Source organism: Abramis brama (genome assembly GCF_963993115.1).
Source record: "Abramis brama genome assembly, chromosome: 9".
Lineage (NCBI taxonomy): Eukaryota > Metazoa > Chordata > Actinopteri > Cypriniformes > Leuciscidae > Abramis > Abramis brama.
Window position 1 is genome coordinate 40,727,527 of NC_139971.1, and position 27,831 is coordinate 40,755,357.

General features: G+C 40.4%; 1 protein-coding gene across 1 annotated transcript; it reads right to left on the bottom strand.

Annotated features, from left to right (window-relative positions):
* Positions 1 to 592: 592 nt before the first annotated feature.
* Positions 593 to 27,831, bottom strand: tiparp (TCDD-inducible poly(ADP-ribose) polymerase). Its single transcript, XM_084123666.1, has 6 exons — positions 27,613 to 27,831; positions 24,416 to 25,262; positions 9,677 to 9,863; positions 8,018 to 8,205; positions 5,104 to 5,379; positions 593 to 1,632 (listed from the first exon to the last, which is right to left on the bottom strand). Exons 2-6 carry the CDS (start codon positions 25,237 to 25,239, stop codon positions 1,185 to 1,187), a joined length of 1,923 nt encoding a protein of 640 aa, XP_083979792.1. The 5' UTR covers positions 25,240 to 25,262; positions 27,613 to 27,831; the 3' UTR covers positions 593 to 1,184.

Genomic DNA, 27,831 nt, shown 5'->3' on the forward strand with positions numbered 1-27,831 from the left:
ATGACTCATCGTGACACAAGTGCGAAGATGTGTATAGTTCGGAGTGAGAAACGAAAAGAAGGGTTGGAGTAGGGGTTGGGCAGCATGTGATCTGGCGGCTCCTTTCTCTTTCTAGTACCCTGGGATTCATTAAGCATGGAGCTTAGAAACCCAGAGTCCTCTGGAGAGAAAGGGCAAGAGAGAGAATGGTGTCAGTTAAGAGAGCAAGAGAGAGAGAAGAAGCTTAAAGAATAATCAAATCTAATTCCTGTGTTGGTTGATACGAGTGAACCATTCTGTAACTGTTAAATCCCTGCCGTGAAATGTTTAGTAGCGTCTGACTTAATTCCCTTTCACTTCTCTGATGAAAAGACCAGCTTTGTCTAGCACTAACTTTTTCCTCTGAATGCCTTCAATATTGTGTTTTCAATTCGACTAGATGATCAAAGGATCAGTCTTTCACGTTGGCTCCGCCCATGCAGCGATGTCATGTGAATTGTTAGATAACCACCCTGGTTATGATTAGAAAGGTCAGAGGCAAATTTGGTCAGTTGTTGTCAACTGTTAAACCTGAACGTCGCATATGAACAAACAACCAAAACTTCACATCAGGTACATTCTCTTTAAATTGTTTTTATTTACTTGTTACATGGACTAACATAAATAAACAATTTATTTATGAACAAAAGGCACACAGTTCAAATATAAACAAGGAGAACATATTTACAACTTCGAACAAATAGCAAGTATGGAACGTGAATGGCAGCAATGGGAAAAACGGTGAGTCTTTTGGGAGAAAAGAATAAGAATGTGAAGCTGCAACAACAGCTTATGAGTCCGAACAACGAGTCCGAATGGCAAGCAATCGACGGGCCTCTTACTAAAGCGTGTCCCGATCCATGGTCAGCCAAAAAAGCCACTCGTCCACACGCACTAAAATGTCCAACACAGAGGAGGGACACCTCACACACATACACACAATCCCCATTTGTATTCACAGGGGTATGAGAAGATGGGCACTGAAAGGTCGCACAGAAACCCTCACACAGGATTGAGGGTGGGAACCATATCCAAATGTATCCCATATGATCCATGATTTCCATTCAGAGTGCCGGCGCACAACCACTTCCGTCTCCTTTCGAACTGGCCGAACGTGCGCACAAGTCTCAAGTCTCGTGTGCAGGGATCCAGATGTGCAGCGCTCTTCAAATAGCCACTGTATTGCTCACCTCTTCATACTGAATGATGAAGTATGGATAACTCTGATCATCATTGAAGATGACAAAGATCTGTGGGTCCATCCAGTTGTCCACGCAGGAGTCGAACAGGTCGCTGGAGGCGTCTCTTGGATTCAGAGGGGGTGGTCGGCGCATGGAAGGGTTGCCCACTGTGAACTTGCCTGTCAACACTTTGCCCAGGAACATGTAGTGCACACCGCGGGGCGAGCGCTTGGAGAAGTTGTGGGAATAGACAGCCTTGCGCGCAAAGTAGCTGCCTTGGCCGAACATGGTGGCGTGCTTTCCGCACACGCGTGGGTCAAAGTTGTGCTTACAGATGCCGTCCACCACATCTTGGGACGTGCCGTGGAACAAGTGACGTTCGTTCAGCATGCGGTCCATCTCAGACATGCGACGTGACATGTACTCCTTCTTCCTGTGAAGAGAATGAGAAACAGACATTTCAATTAAACATCGATATAAAAAAGGCAAGACGAATAAGAGGACAAAGGAGAGATAGAACAGACAAAGATTGTGTAAGAAAACCTGGATTCAAAACAGTTGGCCTGTAACTTTGTTAAGAACTGCAACATAATACATGGGTTTCATTCAATTGTAAGAAGTATAATTTGATGCAAGCAAGTAGATGGCTGATGTAAATTAAAAACATGCAAAACATCAACTAAAGAAAGTGTTTGTTACAACCTTCTAAAGAATCAACATGTAGCATAATAAGTTTATCTAGGACACCAAAAAAAAAGGTTGCCAGCATTTTTGATCATTTTCACAAAAGTTTCACGGCCCCCAGAATATTTTGTTGTATGAATATCTGAACATGCAATATACCAAAGGAAAGAAGAGATCCTCTACTTTTAAACAAAAACCTGTTTTATTCTAGCCTCATACACCTTTTATCAACACTTGAATGCGGGTAAGTTTTATAAAAAGCAACATTTTGAGCCAAAAGCTGAGAAAACCACATTTTTGTCAAAGACTACGTCTGGATGGGATACAGAACGATGATCAAAACACAGATGGAGTCGATCGAGTCCATCAACTCAAAGCTTCACAGTCCTGCAGATCGTCCTGGCTCGACATTTCATTCAGTAACATTAGGCAGATTTGATTTATATGCGGTTTAATGTTTGATGATAATCGTGTTATTTTACATGTGCATCTGCTTGCTATCACTTGTTTCTGCTTCTTCTTCTCCTGTGTTTTGATCAGGAGATTCTCTACTCTTTCAGTAGATGTGTAACAGCGCCCCCTACCGTATAACAGTGAAAACACGGAAAGACAGAAAATGACGTCAATGGCGGGGAAAGAGTTAAAATTCTAGTTGACACTGATAAGCCGATAGTCCAGTCAATAAAACACTAAAACTAAAATCGATCATTGCTGCAAGTGAATTTAGGCATCACAATATAATGCATAATATGCATAATATTTTGAAATTTACTAAAGATTGCTGTTAATTACGCAAGGGAGAACATATCCTATTCCTTTCCCTATTTAACTTCATGGCTAGGCTGACATTTTTGAACCCTGATGTCAACAGTTACCGTATGAAAACTATTTTTTTTAGAAGTTTCTGTTGTGCCAGAGCACGGCAGCTGTCCTCGCACAAAAACAAGAAAACAAGCTGAACTTTTGAGTTCTCAGCCTGTCATCTGGTCAAATGGAAACAGAGAAGTGAGAGGGTACAGAAAGGGTGAGTGAACAGATGAGCGCCAGGGACCCGAGTGAACCCAGTCAGCATTAGCCCGAGTCTGTGCCTCTATTGTTGTGTGCCGAGGGGAAGCGAGGTCAGCCTGGCTGAGAGAGACTCTCTGATCACTAACTGACCTCGTGTGACCCCACGGACACCGACTGACACGCTCGCGGGGAGCAACGACTCCGCATGCGTCAGTGAAGACATCACTCGTGTTGTTTCAGCTTCTCCTTTCATCTCCTTTACACCGAGCCATCAGTCTGATTCGTCCTTTCTATTCCTGATGCAAACAAATCCGCTTTCATGCTGCTTACCCAGTGACATTCTCTCTCTGGCCAACACCCTGGAAACACTCCGACTATTGTACAAAAGATCTTCACCTGCACAGGCATATGAACGAACACACCAACCTTTATTCCTTCAGCTCTCTTTCCCAGGCTACTACAATAGGTGCTCGCCAGGAACAACTAATTGCTGGACTTTGAGAGGTTCATTGCATTGAATCTTTGAATGATATTCAAGAGTTTTGTTTGAGACACGTAGGAGCACGTAAATAAGATAACCACACCTGTATATTCAGCTCCCAGCGATATATAGGATTTCAGATTCACTCATCACAGAAAAGCCAAGAAAAACTATACATGGATGTTTTGCATATTCTTTAGGGTTTAATATTTTTTTTTAAATGTTTTACAGAATTTGATTATGTTACTATTTTATTGTACTTGTGCATATGTATATATACATAAGTATATTTGTATGTGTCCCCTTTTACCTTTCTTTTTTCTTATGTTCACTTAGTATACTTGTAACCTTTTGTTGTGTTAAAGGATTAGCTCACCTCAAAATGAAAATTTCCTGATAATTTACTCAATGCCATCCAAGATGTCCATGTCTTTCTTTCTTCAGTGGAAAAGAAATGAAGTTTTTTGAGGAAAACATTTCAGGATTTTTCTCTACACAATGGAGTTGAATGGCAGCCAGAATGTTGAAGTTCAACATTAGACCTTGGAAAGGTCACGCGTCACGTCATCTTTCTAAGTTATTTGTCTGTGTACTCCGGTTCATAAAGGTAGGGAAGGGTGAAAATTCCCATCTCATTTTCTCTTCCAACTTCAAAATCGTCCGACATCTTTGTTTTAATTTATCATTATTATTTTCTTCTTTTTTTTCGTGACCTTTCCAATATGTGGCGCGTCGCAGACCAGCACAAGACGAACAATTGTGGTTAAAAAGTAGATACATTTTTATTTATTTTTAGAAAATGACCGATCGTTTCGCCAGATAAGACCCTATTCCTCAGCTGGGATCGTGCAGAGCCCTTTGAAACGGCATTGATTTGAACTTCAACATTCTGGTTGCCATTCAACTCCATTGTGTAGAGAAAAATCCTGAAATGTTTTCCTCAAAAAACTTCATTTCTTTTCCACTGAGGAAAGAAAGACATGGACATCTTGGATGGCATTGGGGTGAGTAAATTATCAGGAAATTTTCATTCTGAGGTGAACTAATCATTTAACTCGTATTCAAATTAAAAAAGGGAGGTGTTATATTTAAGGGTTTTTGGCTTGACCAAGTATGAAAACATCTATGCTAGACTTCCAAGATTTAATATACCTAATCTGTCACTCCATTATCATATTTATGTCCAATGTGCATTCAAAGACAGCAATCACTCCAGCGATGTGTTACTAGACACACTGAAATATGCAAGGATTAATCTAATCGGTCACGTGATTCAGACGAGTCAGCGGTTACTCTCTCTTCCTGACTCAGCCCTTATTTGTGACCTATCATTTGCAGCTGAGAGGGACAAAACTGTATTTCCATGTCACTATCTTATTAAAGCACACCAAGGTTTCACCACTCTCACTCTCTTCCTCTCTACATGTTGAGAAGTTCACCTCATGGATCTACCACAAAAACACAGCTGTTTCCGACCAACAAAAACCTAGTAAGAACCGTTAGCGCGGTTGACACCTAGCATTGTGAATGCCAACGTCAAAGCCTCAAAGACTTGTGCAGCGGTGGGAATGAAAAGTCACGTTACAGACGTTTCTGAAACACAGATCTGCCAAGATAACCTTTTATTGTCTGTCTTCAACCAGTCTGTAATCTCAGTGTTTACTAAACACTGCTTTTGGCCATGCACACACAGTCTAAACAACTTTGCACAAAGGATTATTTGAGACACACCTTTTGTACTTCTCCCATAGGAAGGGGTTTTGGACACGGAGAATCTTCAGGATGCGGAACTTGGTCTCGGACACGGTCTTGTGGAAGAGGCTGTAAACGGTCCGGTAGCTGCGGTCATCCCGGGACACGGGCACCTGCAGGTAGTCCTGACTGGTGTTCATGGGTAACCAAGTCTCAGGGTACACTTTGGAGGGAGTGCTTGACGTCGGAGAGAGAGGCTGGTTTCCAGAACTTTCCAGGGAGGAGAGAAATGTTGAGGAAAGGCCACCGAGAGTCCTAATGAAGAGAGGAAAACATGGGGTCATTAAGAGATTAAGGGACAGATTTACTAAACAGGGCAAGTTAGCGTGAGAGAGCAATTCCAAAAAAGTGGAGAGACACATGATCTACTGACGACACGCAAATGAAAGAACACAGATGCAACCGGATTGTTAAATCGTTAAATAATGGTGCAAATACAAGCGCAAACCTTAGTAAATCACCTTGCATGATTCATTTAAGTATTCATCTGAAAGGAAAACTCCTACAAATGCATATGCAATAAGGTCTGCCATAATTTCACTGCGTGTTTTTAATAAATCCTGACAGTAGTTTTGTAATGTAATTTTAAATATGGTAAACTGGTGTTTTGCCAGATGAGAAGTTTATTTGTATCATCTTTTATCAATTTTCTTGCTTTTATTTTGTGATTATTTAAATTCCTTTCTGTGCAAAGCACTTTGAATTACCCATAGTATATGAAATGTGCTGTATAAATAAACTTGCCTTGCCTAATGCTAAATGAGGGTTTGCGCTGGCGAAAGCAGTTAGCAAATCTGGCCCTAAATGATGCAACACATAGAAATAAATGAATAGAAACAAGACAGTTGAATTGTGAAACTAATGGCTACAGAAATGACTTAAGTGTAGCTTCTGCATTGTATCAGTACCTCACGTGAGATAAACTGGGAGAAAGGTCAGTTTAAACTCGGAGTGTGTTTATGAGGTCGTGGTTAAATGGAGGTCAGGGCTCAGTCCTGTGACTCAATATGGCACTTGTTATCTAGCAGGTGAACGTTATCCCTAGCGTCAGTGTGACTACCTTATGAGTCATCCGTTAACTTTTATCTTGCGCTACCTTCCTCTCTCGACTTGCTTCCTGGTGCAAGAACTGCAGGAATTCACCAACCATATATTGTTGAGAGGCATTGTGTACAAGCGAATGGAAAAGAAACGAAGGCAATCTTATTGAAGAGATAAGCAATGCTTTTGGGAAAGGGTCTGTTTGTAAAGAGAGTGTGTGTGTGTGAACGAGAGGGAGATTTATGCTGCTTGCTGAGCGTTAACTCAGGCAGCGGTTCGGCCAAATTTTCAATCGCACTAATGAGTTGCACCCCTGCGCTCGGGACAGTGTGTTCCTGACGCTGCAGGACCCTTTAGATGGGTGGACCGGCCTTGCAGTCGCTCTACCTGACAACAGGAGCAGATTGATGGGAATGAGATGACATTCCCTCCTTATCTCGCAAGTGTGAGAGCGTTAAGATGGATAGCAAGTCTGATTTAAACATCAGTGGCAAAAAAAGTGAGTTTATTTTATTTTCATGAATCAGTTTTTGAGTACGTTTTTTGAAAGCCTCTTCTACTCAAGGCTGCATTTATTTGATCAAAAATGCAGTAAAAACAGTGAAATATTGTTAGACTTTCAAATTGCTGTTTTCTATGTGAATATATATTGTAAAATGTAATTTATTCCTGTGATCAAAGCTGAATTTTCAGCATCACTCCAGTCTTCAGTCACATGATCCTTCAGAAATCATTCTAATATGATGATTTGCTGCTTAAGAAACATTTCTGATTATAATTAATGTTAATTATTAAAATTTTAGTGCAACATTTTTCTTTGATGAAAATAAAGGATTCATTTATTTGAAACCAAAATTTTTTGTAACATTGTAAATGTCACTTTTGATCAATTTAATTGTCCAAAATTTTTACACACATTTTTGAAAGGTACAAGTAGATACATATTTTTATATTGGTGGATACAAATTTTTAAATATATACATATATATCGCTATTCATAGTTATGTTTAGCAATGTGGAAAATATGTATTTATTTTTAAACTACGGTTTGGTCCTTGAAATGAGTTTTTAGAGCAAATACATATCAGGATATATACTGAATATTGTCAAAAAATATTAAAATATTAACATATCTCGCTCAGGCCTGATTCTGATACATTAATGCTCGTGGCGGAGGCTACGGTTGGACACACTGAATCTATTGAGAAAGAAAGAGTAAAACTGAGGGAAAAGATTCAAAACTGCTGTTCGCCTTCATTTAGCTTTAGGGGAACATACAGGGAAAAAAATACCCATAATTCTCTGACCCTTCACAGGCCTGAGTGACTCAGTAGATGTAAAAGATGAAAGACAGCACAGGAAAATGTCGCCAGAACAAAAATTTGACTTTCATATGGTCACGTTAAACTCTCTCCCACCGAGCCTGACAGGTCAGAAACCCACTCAACCCTCCGTCTCGACCTTACATCTGCTGCGTTCGGGTTCTTTCTCAGTCCCTGTAAATAAGCACTCCAGTTGACAACACATGATTCCCTCCTCATGACTAGCCTAGGCCGCAGTCCATGTTCTAGCTTTAGATAAGTATGAATATTATGTTTCTGGAGGCACATGCAGCTCTTCAAGCAATTAAAATGAGATACACTTTAAATCGGGAGTCGGATATGTGTTCTCGGTGAGGAGTGAACCACTTGCGAGTTATCTTGGGGTTTTGGAGCGCATCCAGAGGACTCTTTTTGAAAAACAAACTCATTTTTAACCAAAATGGAGGCCAAATTGGTTGTTATGGGACATTCAGTGTGAAATCAGGGGTGTCTAACACGAGATTGTGTGGCTCTTAAAGGCAGATACTCACTGGAGGTAAGGCGTGAGCATGATGGAGGACCGGAACAGCGGGCGTTTTTTGATCTGCCGGCGGAAACCGAAAACAGCATTTTGCTGGAAGCCCTCGCGGATGTTCAGGATGTACTGATTCTGCAGTGTGATGAAACGGACCTCCTTCAGACCTCGACCGCTCGCCTCCTCGATCAGCCGAACCACCGGCTGTGAGATGCAGAGAGAGGGAGGAAATGAGTTCCACAGAGAACAACAGCACACTTACATGCGCTCCGACTCCCACACGATTCATCCGGAGCACTGGTCAGAATGTATCCATCATAGGAGATTTTCACAGGAAATAAAAAGCTTTGTTACCAAAGGAACGCTTATGCAATGCTCTGATTTCAGGCGCTTGTGAATAGAACAGGACGTCTTCTCTGGTGTGTGTGTGCAAGCCGGTTCGACTCGAGACACACACACACAGTCACACGTACACAAACACACAAACTCATACACACACACAAACACACACACATATACACACAAACTCATACACGCACACAAACAAACACACACACACACACACACACAGTCACACGTACACAACCACACAAACTCATACACGCACACAAACACACACACTCACTCACTCACACACACATACACACACACACACACACACACACACAAACACATGCCCACACAAACACACACACACACACACACAGTCACACATACACAAATACACAAACTCATTCACGCACACAAACACACACACATATACACACAAACTCATACACACACACAAACAAACACACACACACACACACACAGTCACACGTACACAAACACACAAACTCATACACGCACACAAACACACACACTCACTCACTCACTCACACACACATACACACACACACACACAAACACATGCCCACACAAACACACACACACAGTCACACATACACAAATACACAAACTCATTCACGCACACAAACACACAAACACACACAAACACACAACCACACACACAAACACAAGCACAAACACACACACACACACAAACTCACACACATACACACACACAAAACTCTGTCGAGAACAGTTTTAGGTTTTATTTCTACCCAAAATCAAGAATTATACACTATTCTTCAACAAGTATGGGATCGATACGATTTTTAAAATTTTTTTTTTAAAGAAATCTCTTATGTTCTTATATTATAATTTAAAATAACTGTTTGCTATTTTAATATATTTTAAGATTCCTGTGATGCAAAGCTGAATTTGTAGAAGCCATTAATCCAGTCTTCAGTGTCACAGGAAATCAAGATTTGGTGCGAGAGAAACACTTCTTATTATCAGTGTTGACAATCAACAGTTGCGCTGCTTAATAATTTTTATGGAAACCATGATAACTTGAAACCTTGGACCCCATTGACTTCCATAGTATGGAAAAAAAAGACTAACGAAGTCCAAACAGTCCATCAACTGTTTGGTTTCCGACATTCTTCAAAATATCTTACTTTATGTTCAGTAGAAGAAAGAAAATGATGACAGAATAAAACATTTTTGGGTTAACTATCCCTTTAATGCATCCTTGCTGAATAAAAATCTTACTGGGAATTCGTACATATCATTTAATCGTTCGCTTATTTAAAGCAAGGAAGAGAAAGAATGGCTCAGATTGGCGTCTCACCTCTGAATATTCCCTCCAGCCGAAGTTATCTCTACAGTAGTACTTCCACACGGACAGGCAGTCGGGGGTGGGGTTTGTGGTTGTGGGCGTGGTTTCAGAGCTGGGGGGCGTGGTCAAACGCCGGACTAGGTCAAACTCCAGGTCACACACTCGCATGGCACTGAAGTCCAACGTAAACACTCGACCGCTGTGAGTGAAACAAAAGTAAACACATGTAAACACACAAACCCGAACACATCACAAAATAAAACCAGTTCCCAACAGCTAATAATAATCTGTTCTTGAGCCATGAACTTCCTAGCCCTTAGAAGAAAAACAGCATCTTACACCTAATTTAATTTCCACAAAATACCTTGGGCTTATTGGAAAACTCTCCCTTGGTCTTTGTGGTCTTCAAATACTGAAAAATAAAGGGTGAGATTGTCCTCCAGACAGATGGGGGAGGAACGGTGACCCCCTGACCGACCCCTGCGTTTATACCCTGGCTTTTTAGGTCACCCGGCTCGCTAATTAATGCCCTCATCGATTACACTTACTCTTCAACACAAAGAGGATTTGAGGTCAAAGGTGAAATGTCTGGGCAAAAGTAGCTCCAATAATGCCCAACCCACATGCAGACTCAGTTCTACCAGTGGAAGAATAAGAGGCCAAATCATCTAAACATTTGCAAACACACCCAAATTGCTTCTACTCAAAGCTTCTAGTCACACACATCACATACCACACATTATTAACTCTTTCCCCGCCACCGTTTTAATAAAAAAAAACACAGCATTTTTATCATTTTCACAAAAGTTTCACGGCCCTCAGAATATTTTGTTGTAAAAAACTGTTTTATTCTAGCTTGAATATGGGTAAGTTTCATAAAAAAGCAACATTTCAAGCAAAAAACGTAGAAAATCATGCTTTTGGATGGGATTCAGAACGATGATCAAAACACAGATGGAGTCGATCAACACACTCAAAGCTTCACAGTCCTGCAGCTCGTCTTGGCTCGACATTTCATTCAGTAACATTAGGAAGTTTTGATTTATATGCGGTTTAATGTTTGATAATCGTGTTATTTTACATGTGCATCTGCTTGCTATCGCTTGTTTCTGCTTCTTCTTCTCCTGTGTTTTGATCTGAAGATTCGCTACTCTTTTAGTAGATGTGTAACAGCGCCCCCTACCGTATAACAGTGGAAACACGGAAAGCCAGAAATTTCCGTCAATGATGTAGCCTGGTTAAAACCAGACCATTCTCAGTAGTAACTGAGTTATGGTCTGGCAAAGCTTCATTAATAACTCATTTCCAAAGGGGCGTCACCAACGGACGTCGCTCAAATGCCTCTGGGCGCAATTGGATAGACCTAAAACCAATCAGAGCGATCGTCATCGTGTAAAGCCCACCCCAACGTTTCTGATTGGTGCCTCGATTTGGACGGATTAGAAATGGGCTTGAATGAGCTCTTTGCTAGACTACTTGCAGAGCAAGTCTAAATTTGCCGGAAGTTTGTCTGGGTTTTCCCAGGCTATCAATGATGGGGGAAAGAGTTAACAGGTTCCTGAGAGGTCAAATATGAAACACCACAAATTATTATTATTTGATATAACAACGAGAAGTGAGAGAAGTGATAAAACAAACCCTCTCTCTCAAAACACACCAATAAAGGTCAAAGACCCAGACAACTGCTGAGTGTACTAGACCGAAACTGCCCGACACACTTAATATCAACACAGCAGAGAGTTTTGGGAGCTAATCTCAGACGCACACCAGAAGGACACGGCGCTCTGGCAGGATGGGTGGACTGAGGTCTGAAAGAAACACTCGCAAGCGAACATGGCGGACAGACGGGAGGTAGACTAAACACTGGAAGTCCAGAGCACATCATAGCAGGCCGAGCTGAGAGAAGATCTCAACAAACTCAACAATACATGTAGATAAAATACAATTAAACAGCAAGAAGCCACTTGCGAGCATTAACAAGCCTCCAAAACATGGCATTAGTAGACTAAACATGAGCACACTGAGCCAAAACAATCTCAAAAATGAAAGCACTATAAAATGCTGTGATGATCTCAGTCCTTTTTAGCGACTTTATTTTATTGGTCAGTTTAAATTTGGAGATATTTTGGATTCTATCTTAACCCAATAATTAGAGAATAGCGATCAAATAGAGATCACGATTCTGAACAGACAACTAAACAAAATAACATGTAATTTACTAGAGGCTCTGACAAAATGCACACTGCGGTCTATTTGAAATGTTTTATTAATTTGAATAAATGATTCAATGACTTACTCATACTTGTTTCATTACTGGATGAATCAGCGTTTTTGAACGAAACTCTTGACTGAATGATTCAATGGCGAATACATTTTTAACAGTCACTTGTCGCCACCTACTGGTGTAACGATGTAAGTGACACAATAGTTATTTGAAGCGTCAAGTAACTTTCAAAAGGCAATTTACTCAATTTTGATTTTGATCACTTCCATAGACATCAAGTGTTTATATCCGAACTATAATCTTTTACCCCAGTACTTCTTTGATAATGTGAATGTTTGCAATACAGAAATAATGATACTGTGTGTGGTTGAAAAGACTGTTTGTGAAGCTGTTTTTAAAAGAAAACTAAATGTAATAAAGCAATGAATAAAAATGACCTTAAAAAAGGGCTTTAAACTAAACAATATTGTTTTTTTTTCTTTTGATTTTTGAAATAGGACCGGGATATTTCTCAGTGAGATCCATCTGAAAGCTGCCAAAACTGTCATCACAAGACAGATGGCACAGAAAAGAAAGAATCATGCTCACACAATGTCCTGCTATCTTTGAAATCATGCCAACAGACACCAAATCTGATCTAAATGCATGACAAACAAAACCAGGCCCAGACTTCACATGCATGCATGTGCGCGAGAGAGAGAGAAAGAGGGAGGAAGATGCTTATCTATGCTGTTTTAACTGACCTACTGAACTGACTCAGCTAACAAAACCACACGTATGCATGAACCAGCCACTCACACACACAAAATGTTGTCTTCATGATGTGTGAGAGGCTTTCCCGGCAGTCCATGCCAAAATTAAGCCCATTGTGTAAACAAGTTAAATGGTTTACTTCATCCAGGAATTAAGAGCATGTCATCAATTGCTCAATCCAAACCCATATGACGACTGGAAGTGCAAAATGAGGATCAGTCGGAACTGACACAACACTATTGTATTTGCTTCGTAACACTAGCACACGATTAGCACACGAGTCACTTGTTTCAGGGGACTAGGTCATGGTGTTTTTGTCATTTTGGCCTCATTATGTAAAAAAAAAAAACACAATTTCACAGTAAGCCATACAGGAACAACTTGAGTAAATGATGACAAAATTTTCATTTTAGGAAATTTACGCTCCAGGCCCTAAAATCTCCAGCATCAACAAGAACAGTCTTCACTCTCTTTTTCTGAGAAAAACACACATTGTGTCCTCTCAACTGGAACACCATGAGCCTCAATCATCCACACCCAGAATCGCTCTAAAGCAGCATGTTCGGGACAGCCTGTCTTTCACAGACCATTCCGGGCACGCAAACACACATTCTGCCCTAGCAAGTGGTCTCTGGCTCAAAAACCAACGGAGAGGCCGGACGGTTCCCCGAACACAGCACTTCCATCAGAGCCAAGGCACCAGATAAAACCAGACTTTCACATTTAGAGGCATTAAAGTCCTTCAGACCACACTAAATCTACACTTACTCACACACCCAGTTGCTGGGGGACAAAATGTAGATTGTTTGTGTAATCTCACATCTGGAAAACATTCATTATCTTGTGGTGGTGGTGGTGGTGGGGGGGGCAACATGGGGAGAATGAAACTGACGGCTCACAAACACGGTAATCGAAACGCACAAAACCTGAACATCTAGACAAAGAATGTGAAACTATCAGCCTGAAAATGTTGAGATACGTCACCTAAAATGTCTTTGACACAAATGAGACAATCTATGATTTATAGGATGAGGATAAAGCTATAAAGTGGACTGCATCCCTCCCTAAAAATCCTACTTAAACTGGTTTAAACTGGTCTAGGTGGTTTGCCAGCCTGGCAAGTTGGTATGTATAATATGGTTTAGCTTGTCATCCAGTCTATCCAGCTAAAAAGTGGCAAAACCCCTCTAAAAACAAGCAAACAGACCAGCTGAGCCAGGGAAGACCAGTTTAGACTCGTTTTTTTCACCAGTGATTATTTATATACTAGTAGTATATCATTTAAGCTTCATTTCAATTACAGATTTTAAAAGTTTTACTCTTTATTTTGACTATACTAACTATATTGCAACTACATTAACTCTCATTAGAGACTGTTAGGTCCGGGTTAGTAGAATAAGTTGACATAAGCTTATTATGTCAGTAGAATGTACATAAAAATAAAGTTTTAGCAGATATTAAGCATACGATCTACTAATACTCTAATGACTGCTAGTTGACATGCAAAAGTTGCTCATAGTTAGTAGAATGTCTAAAGTGGACCGTCCAAATAAAGTGTTATTAGTTTTAGTTTTTAGTTAACAATAATAACAACTCTGGCTCTGATAATTTGGTCCTAATATTTGAGTTAATAATGAAATCTCAGAATTTTAAATTGAAATTGGCACGTTGGCAATTCTTCTAAGCACAGTCTTACGCTCTTCAGAGACGAAAGTAAGATTATCGGGGTCTTTGGCACAAGAGAAAAACATGAGAAGCAGGAGATAATGTGTAGGAGTGACAACGGATTTACTTTTGTGATTATTCTCACCAACAAGAAGTGCAAAAAATAATACAAATCCTTTTCGTGAATCCGAAAGAGCTGAGAATATGAAAAGAAATATCATAAAGTAGAACAACAACAATATTATCAGATCAACAAAATATCTGCTTTGACAACATCCCAGAAATTAAAATGCCGTCCCTTACACAACAATTGCTCAGTAATCCTTATATGCAAAACTCAAAGTGGGGCTGATCTGGAGTTTCTCAACAGTAATGAGTTTCACAAGCTAAACATCCTTGTGCAGGAATCAGTGTGTTGCTCTCTGTTTCGCTCCAGGGTGTTGCTGACTCATGCTAAGTCATCTGTGCTCGATACACAAGCACAGACAGTGCCAACATCTCCTCTTCTCTGGGCTCAGTGACCGAGAAGACGAACGCTGCACTCTCGTTCCACCTGTCCTTCTGCATCTAAAGCAGGCGCACACAAAAGACATTAACGAGAACGATGGCTATCGCGTCCTGGAGTGAAAGCGCATGAGAGAAAACTGGTTTGGGTAAATGAAGAGGCTCTTTATGACGGCAGAGAGAAAGTTTCTTTCTGTTCTTTCTCTCTGCAACACTCGTTCTTTGTCCAGAACTCTCTGCTAGTACAATGAGGTGCGATGAGGAAAGAACAGGGCATTCTGGGAATAAGGAGGTTACAGAAGTGAAGTGACTCCACAGAGAGCTAAGACAACATGAAATAATAGAGCCTAGATGATTACACAGTATCTCAGAACAACCAGAGCTCTCCCGCAACTCCATTTGATGCCCGATGTCATTTATAACGTCATTTCTCAGACCCGATTATCTGGCAATCTGGCGGTGGGAAGTAACTCGGCTTACATTTCACTTTAACATGAACACATGCGCATTTGTGTAGTGCTCCGCTTGTGTTACCTCTTTAATTTGGATGTGCATCAAGGTATGCGATACCTAGCACTCTGTGTCACACACACACACACACATTCGCACTGGCTTTCCTGACAGACTAGGTTTCACAGTAGCTCACCCACACACACTTTTTCAGACCTGGCATGCCGAACCCAAGTCGGCCACCTGTGCACCGGGTAACCATGACCACCATTATCCATGACGGGCCGAGTAATAGAGTGGCGATAACAATAGAAGTGCCCCCCCACACACACACACACACAAAGCACGGTCAGAGGACGCTTCGATCCTCTCATTCTCTCTCCTAAAAATAACCTTCCAGTCATTAAATTAAGTGCAAGGACTGATTCCCTCTGCGCTAATCAGCACAACCTACTTATGATGAAACCACGGGATTTTCTAGTTTACACCGTAATTCTGAAAGTGACAAGCGTGCAAGAGTGGACAGAAAGATTGATAAACGTACTATAGATAGATGGGCAGGCAATAAGCAGATGGAGAGACTGTAAGGAAAGGCCCTGTTTACAGCTGGTATAGCATTTGTTTTGATCGATCGGATCACAGATGGACGACGCTAAATACAGGAGTAAACGGGGTCTAAAACATTATGAGCCTGTCCACTTTCAACCACTTCCAGAGGTAGTTGAAAACACATTGCTTTCGTAGTGTAAACGCTCATGTGTTCGAACAGCTGCAAAAGACGTCTACCCTCCATCTACTGACCTGATGCATAATCATTATGGGAAGAGACTAGCCAGACGGGATTTAAACTTTGTCGGCTGGAGACCCAAGTTTGGTTTGAAGATGAAAAATGTACCAAGCACAATGTTCTCTCACCATTCCTGATTTCTAACACACACTCGCAGCGTTCGGCTGGTCTTGCGACCGTCAGAGCAGAAACTAAAGCTCTCTGTGTGTTTTTCCGTCGTCTCCATTCACATTCTTATGTAAATTACATGAGCTTATTTCCTCCATTTGATCAAAAGATCTGAAAAAACTCATACATTTATCCGGCCTCCCCTCGAAGAAATCAGGACAGAAGTGACTGAAAGTGGACAAAAGAAACTGATTAAAACACCAGGGGTCAGATTTACCAACAGCTCGCTCCAGCGCAAACCCTCTTTTGGCATTAAAAAAACTACTGTCAGGATTTACTAAATTCTCACGTAGCGCTGAAAAGTTGTGGACAGGGTTATTTTTGCGGCTGACCTTATTGCATATGCATTTGTAGGAGTTTCCCTTTCAGACGCAAAATGTATGAGAGGAGAGTGTTTAAATGAATCACGCAAGGTGATTTACTAAGGTTTGCGCTACTCAATTTACTGGTGTTTGCGCCCTTATTTACCGCCCCCAAAAAAGCATGTCTTAAACCAGACGCTACCTGGTATATTGTGTTGGTCATAATGGAAATGATCTGACTGCGTCTGTGTTTTTTAATATGCGTGTCGTCAGTGGATCACGTGCAGAACTTTCCACTCAACGCCGAACTTTTGCTCTCACGCTAGTTTGCCCTGTTTAGTAAATCTGGCCCCAGGTGTAAATGGGAATGTGTCTCCCTCATCTACTTGTGATTCGATCGATCAAAACACAACTTAATACCAGCTGTAAACAGGGCCTGAGAGAAGAGAGGGGAGCGGTTGATAAGCCAGTTTCTCCTCTCTTTATCTTTTTCTCTACCTGTGAGGTGTAGTCACGGGTGAATAACCTGTTCTGTTCTTCCTGTAAACCCTGCTAAAGTGCTTGAAGTCCCCCTGACCCAATCATGAGGCAGCGTTCATCATCACGGTGACCGTGACCTGTAACCGCCTGATGATTCACCGGAGTCAGGCGCTGAGATCAGCCAGTGCACACACACACACACCCTCATTTGACTAGACTCTGTGAGATGGAAAAGCGTGAGAGCGAGAAGTATTCAAAAACTCTCTATCCAGCGACATTAAAATGACCTTGAATAACTTAAAACGGAAATAATAACATGAAAGGTCAGTATAAAGATTCACAGTTTTGAAAGGTCAAAGTATTGACTAAAGCCTGTGCAAGAATGCAAATGTTTTGCCAATGCACAGAGAAAACGGACCGTGCAACTGCTATATGCGTTATGAAGTGCTTTGAAACGCAACACCACGTGAAATAGATAATAAAAAGAGAACTGTTTTTGTTCATGTACTTAGAGAATGTTTCAGGTTTTAGTTTCACAATTTAAAAGCCATGTACACAACCGCATTTAAATGAAGGTTGAAATCCCCTAAATTATTCTTCTGTCTGCATACACAAAAATATGAGTCAAAAAAATGAACAAGTCAGATTATCACCAAAAAAAGATCGATTTCACTACTTTTACAATTAGTTTAGTTCAATTTAGCACACACTGGTGCAAATTTCATTTTGAGAAACGCTAGAGACCGTAAACATTTTCCCGAAAGCATGCTTAACTGTGCGATAAAATTATAACTTCTGTAAAAAAATAAAGTGTGTGTACAGTAGCGACAGATCTTTCAGTACTGTTACGTACATTCCAGTGAAACGAATGATTGAGTGCAACAGTCGGGATCCGGAAGTAAAAAAAAATGATTTTTAATGATATCATATAAACCTTTAAATGCAGCCCTACTGTGAGCTATGAGGTTGTGAATCAATGGCATTAATCAAATAATCAATCAAAAGTCATTAGCCTGCATTATTTCAGCTCATTTAAAAAAATAATCATGTTTAACAGCGGAATTCCTGGTGAAAAACTACATTACCCATGATGCTGTACAGAAGATTCCACCAATCAGAGAGCCCAAAAAGCAACACTGTCCAAAATATTTATTTAGCTCCGCCTACTCCCATTAATGTAATCAAGTCAATCTCTGTACGCTCTCAAAACACTGAAATGTTTGTATATATATGCATATTTTGCAATAAACTTAAAATATACTGTTTTTATCCATGTAATCAACGTTTATAAATGAGTAGTTTTATATCTCTCCATTGTTTTCTAATTGTGTTATGCTGTCCGCAGTACTTCATAGGATTGTAGTTCTTTCACAGTACACAGTCTTGAACCTTTGTCTTTTTGTCCGATTATCAAAAACATTTTTGCTTCAAATTAAAGTTTGTAATGTTGTGATTCACCTCATAGCTGATTGGCTTAGTTCATCATGGCTTATAACGCTTTAACAAAGACTATTTTATAATCCATATGGGAAAAATGTATGGAAAAAAAGGGGGCGGGGACTGTTGAACTCTATTGAAAAAGAAAAAAAATGAGAGGTGGAGACTTGGTTTTATCTGGTTGTTGATTGGATGAAGAGAGATCTGAATACGAGCTTGCAGTTTATTGTATCGACTAAATGATTGGAAATGATGAAGTCCTGCTTATGTCACCAGAAGACTTTAAGGACTGAGAACAGTGACAAGCGTATTTAACCGCTGAGCATGACCAAATTGATTTGCTTTTCGGCTTCAGTTTAACTTGCCCAGGTTATGCCAGTCTCTCGTTATCCAGCACTTCTGCAAAACGGGAACTCGAGCCCAGCTGGCAACCTACAGTTCTGCTTTTCCGAAAGCTAAATCACGCTTCTGCTGATTTCACCAGCTTTAAACGCACACACACCCACCCAGGGTACTGAAGAGAAACCGTGCTAAAAGGGTAAAAGCTAAGGGGAGGGAGGTGGCTGAAAGAGCGAGCCAGAGAAAGGGAACGCATGAAGTGTGAAGGATTAGCAACCCTTAAAAACGCCACTGAGCATGCCCGAACCCAAGGTCTGTGTGGAGACTGGCATGTTCCACATACAACCACTTCTGAGAGACACGCTCCAGTGATTAGCCTTTAACCCGTCACCCCGTTCTCTCTTGGCACATATACCGCAAACGCCAGTGAAAAGGCACCTCTGGGCCAGCTGTGGTTTGCAGTGTAAGATGGTCGAATGGAGAAACAAAGCAGACCAGATCCAAGAGGAAAGAGAGAGACATTTCAATATTTCTACGCTCTACTGCTCCTCATTCCAAAGCACCAAAACTATTACAATCCTCCTACCTACTTAATCCCATAAACGTAAAACAACTCATTTTTACGTGCTCAGCTTGCGCCGCCCGCATGCCAGCATTATTCACACCCAGCACGAGCGTCACAGTCTGAGAAGAATTAAACAAACACACACACACTCACGTATGCACCTGATCACACACTACCCACCCTGAGATAAGGCAGCCACCTCTGCGGGTGGTAAACTCAGCAATGAGACAATCAGCAAACAGATACTTATAAAACACACACACACAATGACATGCAGGGCAGCTGGAGAAGTCGTATCAGTAACGTGCAAACGCCTTTTTTAAGGTTATTTGCTGTATACACACTGAAACAGACAAAGCCTCTGACTGTGATGATATTAAAGGGATAGGTCATCCAACAATGAAAATCCTGTCATCATATACTCACTCCAAACCTGTATGATTGTCTTTATTCTGCAGAATATACAAGAAGATATTTTGGACCCCATTGACTTTCAGTGTATGGACACAAAAACACTAAGACATCTTTTCTTTAATGTTCCACAGAAGAAAGAAAGGTTTGGAACAACATAAGGGTGAGCAAATGATGAAAGAACGAACCTTATTGGTTCTTCTGGAAGCTCAAACCCCATCAATAAAGCATGTTTGACCTTCCAATCACCATATTTTATGAGTCCATATGTTTATTTGTGAATAAAAGTCTAAATGAAATCTGTTCATCATATAAAGCAACCTTCTGAAGACTTGGATTAAACTGCGTGATTCATATGGTTTTCTTTCACGATCAATTTATGAACATTTGAAGCATCAAAGTTTTGGTGTAATAGTTTTTCAATGTAGGGACGGAAATCAGGTTTCGTTAAAAATATTTTCATGTTTCAAAGATGAACGAAAGCCCTCTGGGTTTGGAATGACATGAGGCTGAGTGCATTGTCTGGGTGAACTATCCCTTTAAATCAATAACAACAATGGTTAAATGTTCAACCAGGTGACTTCAGGACAATTCATAGCTTATATTGGCTTATGATTAAGCATTTTAATCCCACAATGCACTGAATGCAGACCAAGGAAACCTATTTAACAGATGACTAATGACACGTGAAGTTGAGCGGACAATCCGACCAAAATATATCACTCCTAAAATAATCAATGTCTATGCTATCTAGTTTTATTGCGTTATGGAAGGATGTACCCGTCACTGAACTAAAATAATCAGGTGCGAATAGATATTTCTGGCACAAGCGGATTGAGTAAAGATGCACAAGCTTCCATGACACACACAGGTCCAATAAACGAGCGCTATCTTTTAGTAATAACTTCGATATCTACACGGAAACTGTGCTGTAATAAAGTCTCTGAGTGACAGCTGATTATAAAGCGGAAAGGGCTTTCCATTCTTCCTCTTCAAGATGGTTAAGGGAATGCATCAACCTCAATCAACACTCGACTTCTCAATTTTTGTTTCCATTCAGGGAGGACACGCTCAGAAGAGCTGAGGGCAAATAAATACTCTCATTTCCCTCTTGCACTCTGTATGAGAGAGAAGAAAAAGTCTCTAAAAGCTCTCAGGATGTACATGTGGGACTGCGACGGGACTGTTTGTTCAATCCAGCCACTATTTGACTCGTTCTCTTTGTCTTTGTCCCTCTCAGCAGGAGAGCAACACATAAACATACTTCAGCTGCAAAGTTCGCCAGCTTGTGTTTATGTTAGAAAGCACATTTGAAAGAGAGAATAGAGCTCTTTATGATCTCACTCGCACAAAAAGATTGAAGAAAAAACACTAGATAATCGAATGAAAGAGGAAAAATATACCTTGTAAAAATACTGTACCATGGTAATATGTCCAGAAACACAAGGTAGTACCATGGTGCATTTTTGTAAGTGAAAGTACTGGGTGATATACCGGTAGACACGATTAACCAGCAGTGATTTTGGACAATCGTCTCTATTGCGATGACGTTGCCGTGATGCGGCGTCAGGAAAGCTTATCATTTAAATGCGTTTGTACACCTTTAAAAAACAAGTTATTTAAACCGTTCAAGAGCAATAAGCAGCGAAAGAGGATTGCGACTGTTTCTGAGCGTTCCCATGTGAAACGCGCACATATAAAGCCGCTGCTCATACAGTTAATATATTACACAATTATTTGTGTTGAACGGTCAAATACACACGCTTATGTGTCAAAATGGCCGTCTTTGTCAGTGTCTTAAGTGAACGTAAACAGCTGAGATAGAAAGCGTGTGCGTATCAGAGATCAGTGCATGCGGTATCACTTTTGAAACTTTACTACGAATACATTTACATACTGACTATACAGTGTTTTTATACATTTGATTACTTTATACAGTTTATATAGTAGCCTTGAAGTTTTTTCAGGCAGGTCTATTTCATTTGTGTCTTTGTTTTGGTGTTACTTTCTTTGTTCCTATTTTATCACTACTTGTCTTCAGTGAGCGTGAGAGTTGTTTTTCTTATGTTATTTAGGCTAGTAATTGGCTAGATATTGAAACTGGTGATGAGATTTATGATATTTCAATGGTATAAAAAATGTTGATACCATAATACATTTATTTAAAGCAATATTGTGATATATATCGTAATCGTGAAATAAAATTACTTGTATCGTGATATAAGATTTTGGTCATATCGCCCACCCCAATCGCCTACACCAACATTCACCGTCATTAACATCCTACATTACCACCATACACTTTTAAAAGTATAAGAGAGAAAGAATCCAGGAAGAACACATTTTATGAGTCAAAGTGACGTTGGAGAGTGAAGTCAAGAGACCTCACCCATGTGAATAATTTCATGGCTCGTCTAAGGCGTTATCTCCTTTCTCACACACGCAGGCACACATGCAAACACCTTGGTTTCAGGTCACCGTGCCCTTGGTGCACACTGAGATTGTGTGACAAACACAATCATCTCAACCTCAGCTGCTCCTATGGTGACCAAACCTTCAGGATCAAGGGTCACAGATCTCACACATTGCAGCACAATGGCACATCCATTTGTTAGGAAATATACAATAAAACTGTGGATTACTGAGAACCAATGTTAACAGTAACAGCCTGAGAGATCTTTATAAAAACAGCCCCAAAGAATTTGGACACTTTGGCCACAATTAGCATTGCATTTAAAAACAAGCAAACAAAATCAAGATCTAAGAAGCGATTTTTTTTACCTGTTTGTCTTTTGTTTGGCAACCAGAAAGTGTCCGAATACTGTATCTTAATTCTAACCGTATAAAATGATTTATTATCATTTATAATCCTTGTTTTTTTTCTTAAATGTTTAACTTGAAAATTAATTATCTGCTGTTTTACTTTAAAATGAATGCTAGTAAGTTTGATATTATGTCTTGGCATTCAAAAATATAGTCGTCCAAAAGTATTAAGAGAAAAACTTCTAAGAAATCGATCTAAGAAGCGATTTTTTTGTACCTGTTTGTCTTTTGTTTGACAACCAGAAAGTGTCTGAATACTGTATTTATAATTCTGAACTGTGTATCTAATGATTTATCATATACAATCCTTGCCTTTAAAAAAAAAAAAAAAAAAAAAAAAAAAAACTATTTCACTGCAATTTTACTTTAAAATAAATGCCTTTAAATTTAATATTGTATCTTGGTATTCAAAACTACAGTGGCTCTGAAGTATCTGAAGATTTAGGAAGACATTTTGGGCATATTTGTCTTTTTTTTTTGACAACCAGAAAGCGTCCAAATACTAAACCGTTGGATTATGTGTATTGATTTATCATTTAAAACCCTTTCACTTGAAAAGTTCTTGCTATTTTCCTTTCAGATAAATGGCACTTAGTTTGCTGTATTTAAAGCAATTACATTCTGTGCCCAATGGCGTCTGTCACATAAACCCTCTCATTTCTGCTCAGTAACACAACACAATGACTTCTTCTAGAGGAAAAAATCCCCCACATATACAAAAAAGATGGGGGTCAGCAGGAAAGGGTGTGGTTTACAGGCCCTGTGGGTCTCACTTTACCCCAGAACACCAAAGTCAGCAGGAGGTTAATGGTCGGCTTTAGCTATTAACATGAAACAGGTCACTGGGAGCCACGGTTCTGAGAGCACATGGGCTGATCGAGCCAACAGAGACGGTTACGTGGCCATTCACTCTATTAAACTCTGTAGACAAAGACCCCCTAAATAGTCGGCCGTCCCGCAGGAGAATTTCCATGACAAATCGACAATGCTATCTTCAAGAAGGAAGTAGCCAGGAGCTGTGTCATGGTGAGCATTAAAATCACTGTCTCTTTTGCTTTGTCATGACCCAAGTGCACTTCCTTTTGCAAACCGCTTTTGCATACAGATCAGGCTTGGGACCTAAACAACTCTCTCACAAACAAAAGGGCCCTTTTGTTGAAGCAAAATTAAAAATCTTGCTGGGTAAAAGCCACCACGATTTCAGCTCAGGGACAAGTTGTGGCAGTGGGGATCGGTAAGACTAAGGCTGTCTGTGTGGATGTGTGTGTAAATGATAAAAAAAAAAAAAAAAAAAAAAAAAAAAAAACCATTTACTGCGCATCTCATTTATTTGCGTGTTTGCGAGCGAGTCTGAATGTGAGCCCTTCTCTGTCTGAGCGACGAGTGCGTGAGACCGCCTGAGCGCAAGCCGCAGCGAGAAGGAGTGTGTGTGTGTGTGTGTGTGTCTGACCAAACTAAGCAGAGGCGGGTCGAGCAAGTTCACGGCTTACAGCTGTCAGTACGCTTCCACACGTCAGGCCAGCCACAGAAAGCCTTATAGGAAAGATGCAATCTCTTAGTCACATTTACCTCATTCACAACACAACAGCTCCTGCACACAGGGCAACTTCCTGTCACGCACTCGTCTATTTCAATACACCTCACTGAAAAACAACAGCCTCAGCAGGTTTGCTGGTCCCTCTGGTTGGTTTCAGTATGGTTTTAAGCAGGTCAAACTGGGAGACCAGCTAAACCAGGCGTTTTTTTACCAGTGCACAGTTTTCTCATTGAATGCATACACACTTAGCATAAATGATTGAAGTTGTTCAAGAGCAACCCAGAGGGCAAAATCAAAAGCACTTACAGAAACTTAAGTCTGACGTGTTCATTGTCTGGGTTGCAGTAAAGCCTCTCCAGTTGTTCTTGAGAGTCATCCGATATGCTCTGCCAGATCTGCGTGTCTGCTCTGTGGATTTGCCAGTGGTAAGGTAAAACGGTGTGATGGTGGGCGCAGTCACTGCCATAGATGCAAACGCCCTGGAGGAAATCCACACAGATCGATATAGCATCCCCTTGATGCGTGTGATACTGGAGCTGGGTTAGGAGTTCAAACACTAGATCCAAAGAGGCCTCCTCGCTTTTATCCTGAAAGATCTCACCCTCTTTGATGGCGAGGCAATTTGCACCCTGCAAAGTCTCAGCGGTGTAGATGTCATTTAACTTCGACCCCGAAACGTCAGAGGAGGGCACCGCCTCGACGCGCTCATTAGTGTCTATGGACACCCGCTGGATATCCGTCACCTTCTGTTCCCCCACGAGCTCGCTCGCGGCTACGTCCGTGCTTTCCTCCTCTTCCTCCTCCTCTTCCTCCTTCAGGCACACCTGACTAATCCTCGACTGCTTCTCCACGACAGCGGTGCATATAGTCCTCTGAGGTTGAGACGGGTTACGTGGAACAAACACTCCGTCCCCCGACACCAGAGCGTCTGAGTTCAATAACGTGCTCAAAATAGGGTCCTCTAAAGCGCGCAAGCATTTTGCACCCAGTTTTCTCTGTGCATGTTTCTTTTTGAAGTAGGGCTTCACTAACGGGATCTTGTCGGGGAGTCCAATCCGCTGCTCGGGGAACTCTCCCGTTTCCATGGGAAGAGCTAAAGCGGGCTCAGCGGTGTCTACTGCCTCCTGCATGGTGCAAAACGTCTCCACGACACCTATTCAGAAAGCACAGCAACATGAGTAAATGCATATTACTGTCGATAAGCAGGGTGTGAAAACAAAATGGATGGGGGTTCTAAAATATGCATTGTTTAAAAATATATATTTTAGTCATTTAATCATCTTTTATCCAAAGCGACTTACAAATGAGGAGAACAATAGAAGCAGTTAAACTAACAATAGGTCAACAATATGTAAGTGCTATGACCCTTCCCAGTTTAGCAGTATATGTAATTATCATTATTATTTTTAATAGATATAGAATAGAAGAGAAAATAAAAGAATAATATTAAACTTGTCTTGTCAGTGTTACTAGATGCTATTTAGCGAATAAAAGTCGCGTTCACCTACTATAGCAACTGTACTCCGCTGGAGCGCTTCCCATTTAGCTAAATATCTGGCATCGTATTATCAAAACATTATTTATCACTTACTATAGATTCACACTATCATGCTACTTAACTAATTGTGTGTACACTTCTAGACATTTTTGGGTTGCAGGAGATTCAAATTACTGACAGACTATTTGTTGTAAAACCAGACTCCCCAGAAAGTCATTGAATAGTTCACACGCTGTCTATAATGTTTATTCGTCTAATTTTGTCCATTTGTTGATGCATACTGTTTATATCGCGCAACAACTAATCGATAAAATCGATTATTATCTTTAATGAAAATAATCGACAACATATTTGATTATGGATTAGTCACGTGCATGCACGCACTGCCCGGGAAACCATCAGCCAGTCGCGTCACTTCACAGTACCGAATAACCCATTTTTACGACAAAACGCATGTGGAAAATAGCGTAGGACACAAGCTCCGGGAAAGGTACATTATCCAACTTCTCCGAATCACGAGAATACTTCATATTTCAAAATAAAGGTTTAAAAATATGCATGTAACGCAAGTAATCATATTTGAGAGCATTAACAGTAAAGGCACTATTGTTGGGATAGCTCATTAATGACATTCGCTATATTTGTTTTCATAGGCATTATATTACACATTGTTAACAGGACAGCATTGGACAGGATGTGGAATAACATTGTTAAAATTGATGGATTCAAATAATTTTTTAATTAAAAATTTTTTTTTTAATGTATAGTACTTTTTGCATTTTTCATCTGATAATTCGGAATAATAATGGACATATTAATTGAATATCAGAATAATCGTTAGTAGCAGCCATAATATCACGTGACTTGTTTCTCGTGTGCGCTTAAAATTTCTCAGAATGTTACTAGAGTTTAAAATGACACATTCAATGATGCGCGCGCTATGACTTGATTCCTTGACGGGCATTCAGGTGACCGGGTGTAAGATGAAACCTCTCCTTTCTCGAGAAGAGAGAGAAAAGCATTAGCGAAACAGAAAGTTTCTTTCAAGACCCCCCTTCCCCCAACACACTGTAAAAACATGTTTATTATTATGATAGCAACATCGGTGTTTCCACCCATTTAATCTGTATCAAACGTTTCGCTCATTTTACTCGCTTTAAGGTGTTTCAACAATACACTAAATTCGAAAAAATTTAAATTAACTTACCAATGCAAGTTATGGTTACACTTGTATATTGCGTCCGTGTTACAGTGTAATTACACATTTAAGTACAGTGTAATAATAAAACTACATGTACTTACTACAGGGTTAGGGTTTGTTTTGCATGTAATTATGCATATTTTTAGTAACTACTCCAGTAATGTAACGTGTAACAGGACATTAAAACAAAATGTTATAAAGTTATAACTTTAAAACTTTAATTATGCATTCAAATCAAATTTAAGCTTTCCTACTTTTTTTTTTTTTTTTTTTTTTTACAGCGCATCAACATCAAGCCAAAGCAGCGCAATGGATATTTAATAAATGAGAGATTATAAACAAATAACATAAAATAGCAATATTCGTCTTGTTTTATCGAATTGCATGGTTTAATTACGCGGCTCCTTGCGATAAAATCAGTCAAACGCAAGGCAAACGCTCTCTCGGGAGTATTTTGATGGCTTGATCTAGATACATGGAGTTGGGAGCGTACGTGCCAGTTGCCAATAGCGGCTCGTTCTAGTTCGCACGTACTCTGTGTTAAAGCGATCACTGCCCACTGCGGCGCCTGGCCCCCATTCTCACACAAACACACGAGCGCGATGCATTAATGCCAAAGCCAACACTACACAGCGATCGGGTGCAATAGACGATTTATTACAGTCCGTTCGCAATGCAGAGGAAGCGCTCCGTTTTCCTCGTAGCCTACGCGATATATATATATATATATATATATATATATATATATATATATATATATATATATATATATATATATAATCCTGTGCTTTCCAAATGTAGTACCTGAAAACTTCCCGACTCCTTTTGATGCTACTGTCGAAGCAAGTAGCCCGTCCCGGTGAATCCGCACTCCTCTCTCATATATAGGACAGACAAAGCATTAATCCACAGAGTGAAGCGTTCGCGTCGGTCTCCAGCAGCGTCTGAGCGGCTCGCAGCTGTTGCAGAACACAGGACTCGCTCGTCCAATCACAGCGCGGCTGGGGCGCAAAAGGGGCGGAG

Excerpts from the sequence above, each read along its gene's own strand:
- tiparp (XM_084123666.1), bottom strand. The coding sequence starts at position 25,239 with ATGCAGGAGGCAGTAGACACCGCTGAGCCCGCTTTAGCTCTTCCCATG. Across the intron at positions 5,380-8,017 it reads ATGCTCACGCCTTACCTCCA|GACTCTCGGTGGCCTTTCCT; the intron begins GTGAGTATCTGC and ends TCTCTTCATTAG. Across the intron at positions 1,633-5,103 it reads CTATGGGAGAAGTACAAAAG|GAAGAAGGAGTACATGTCAC; the intron begins GTGTGTCTCAAA and ends TTCTCTTCACAG.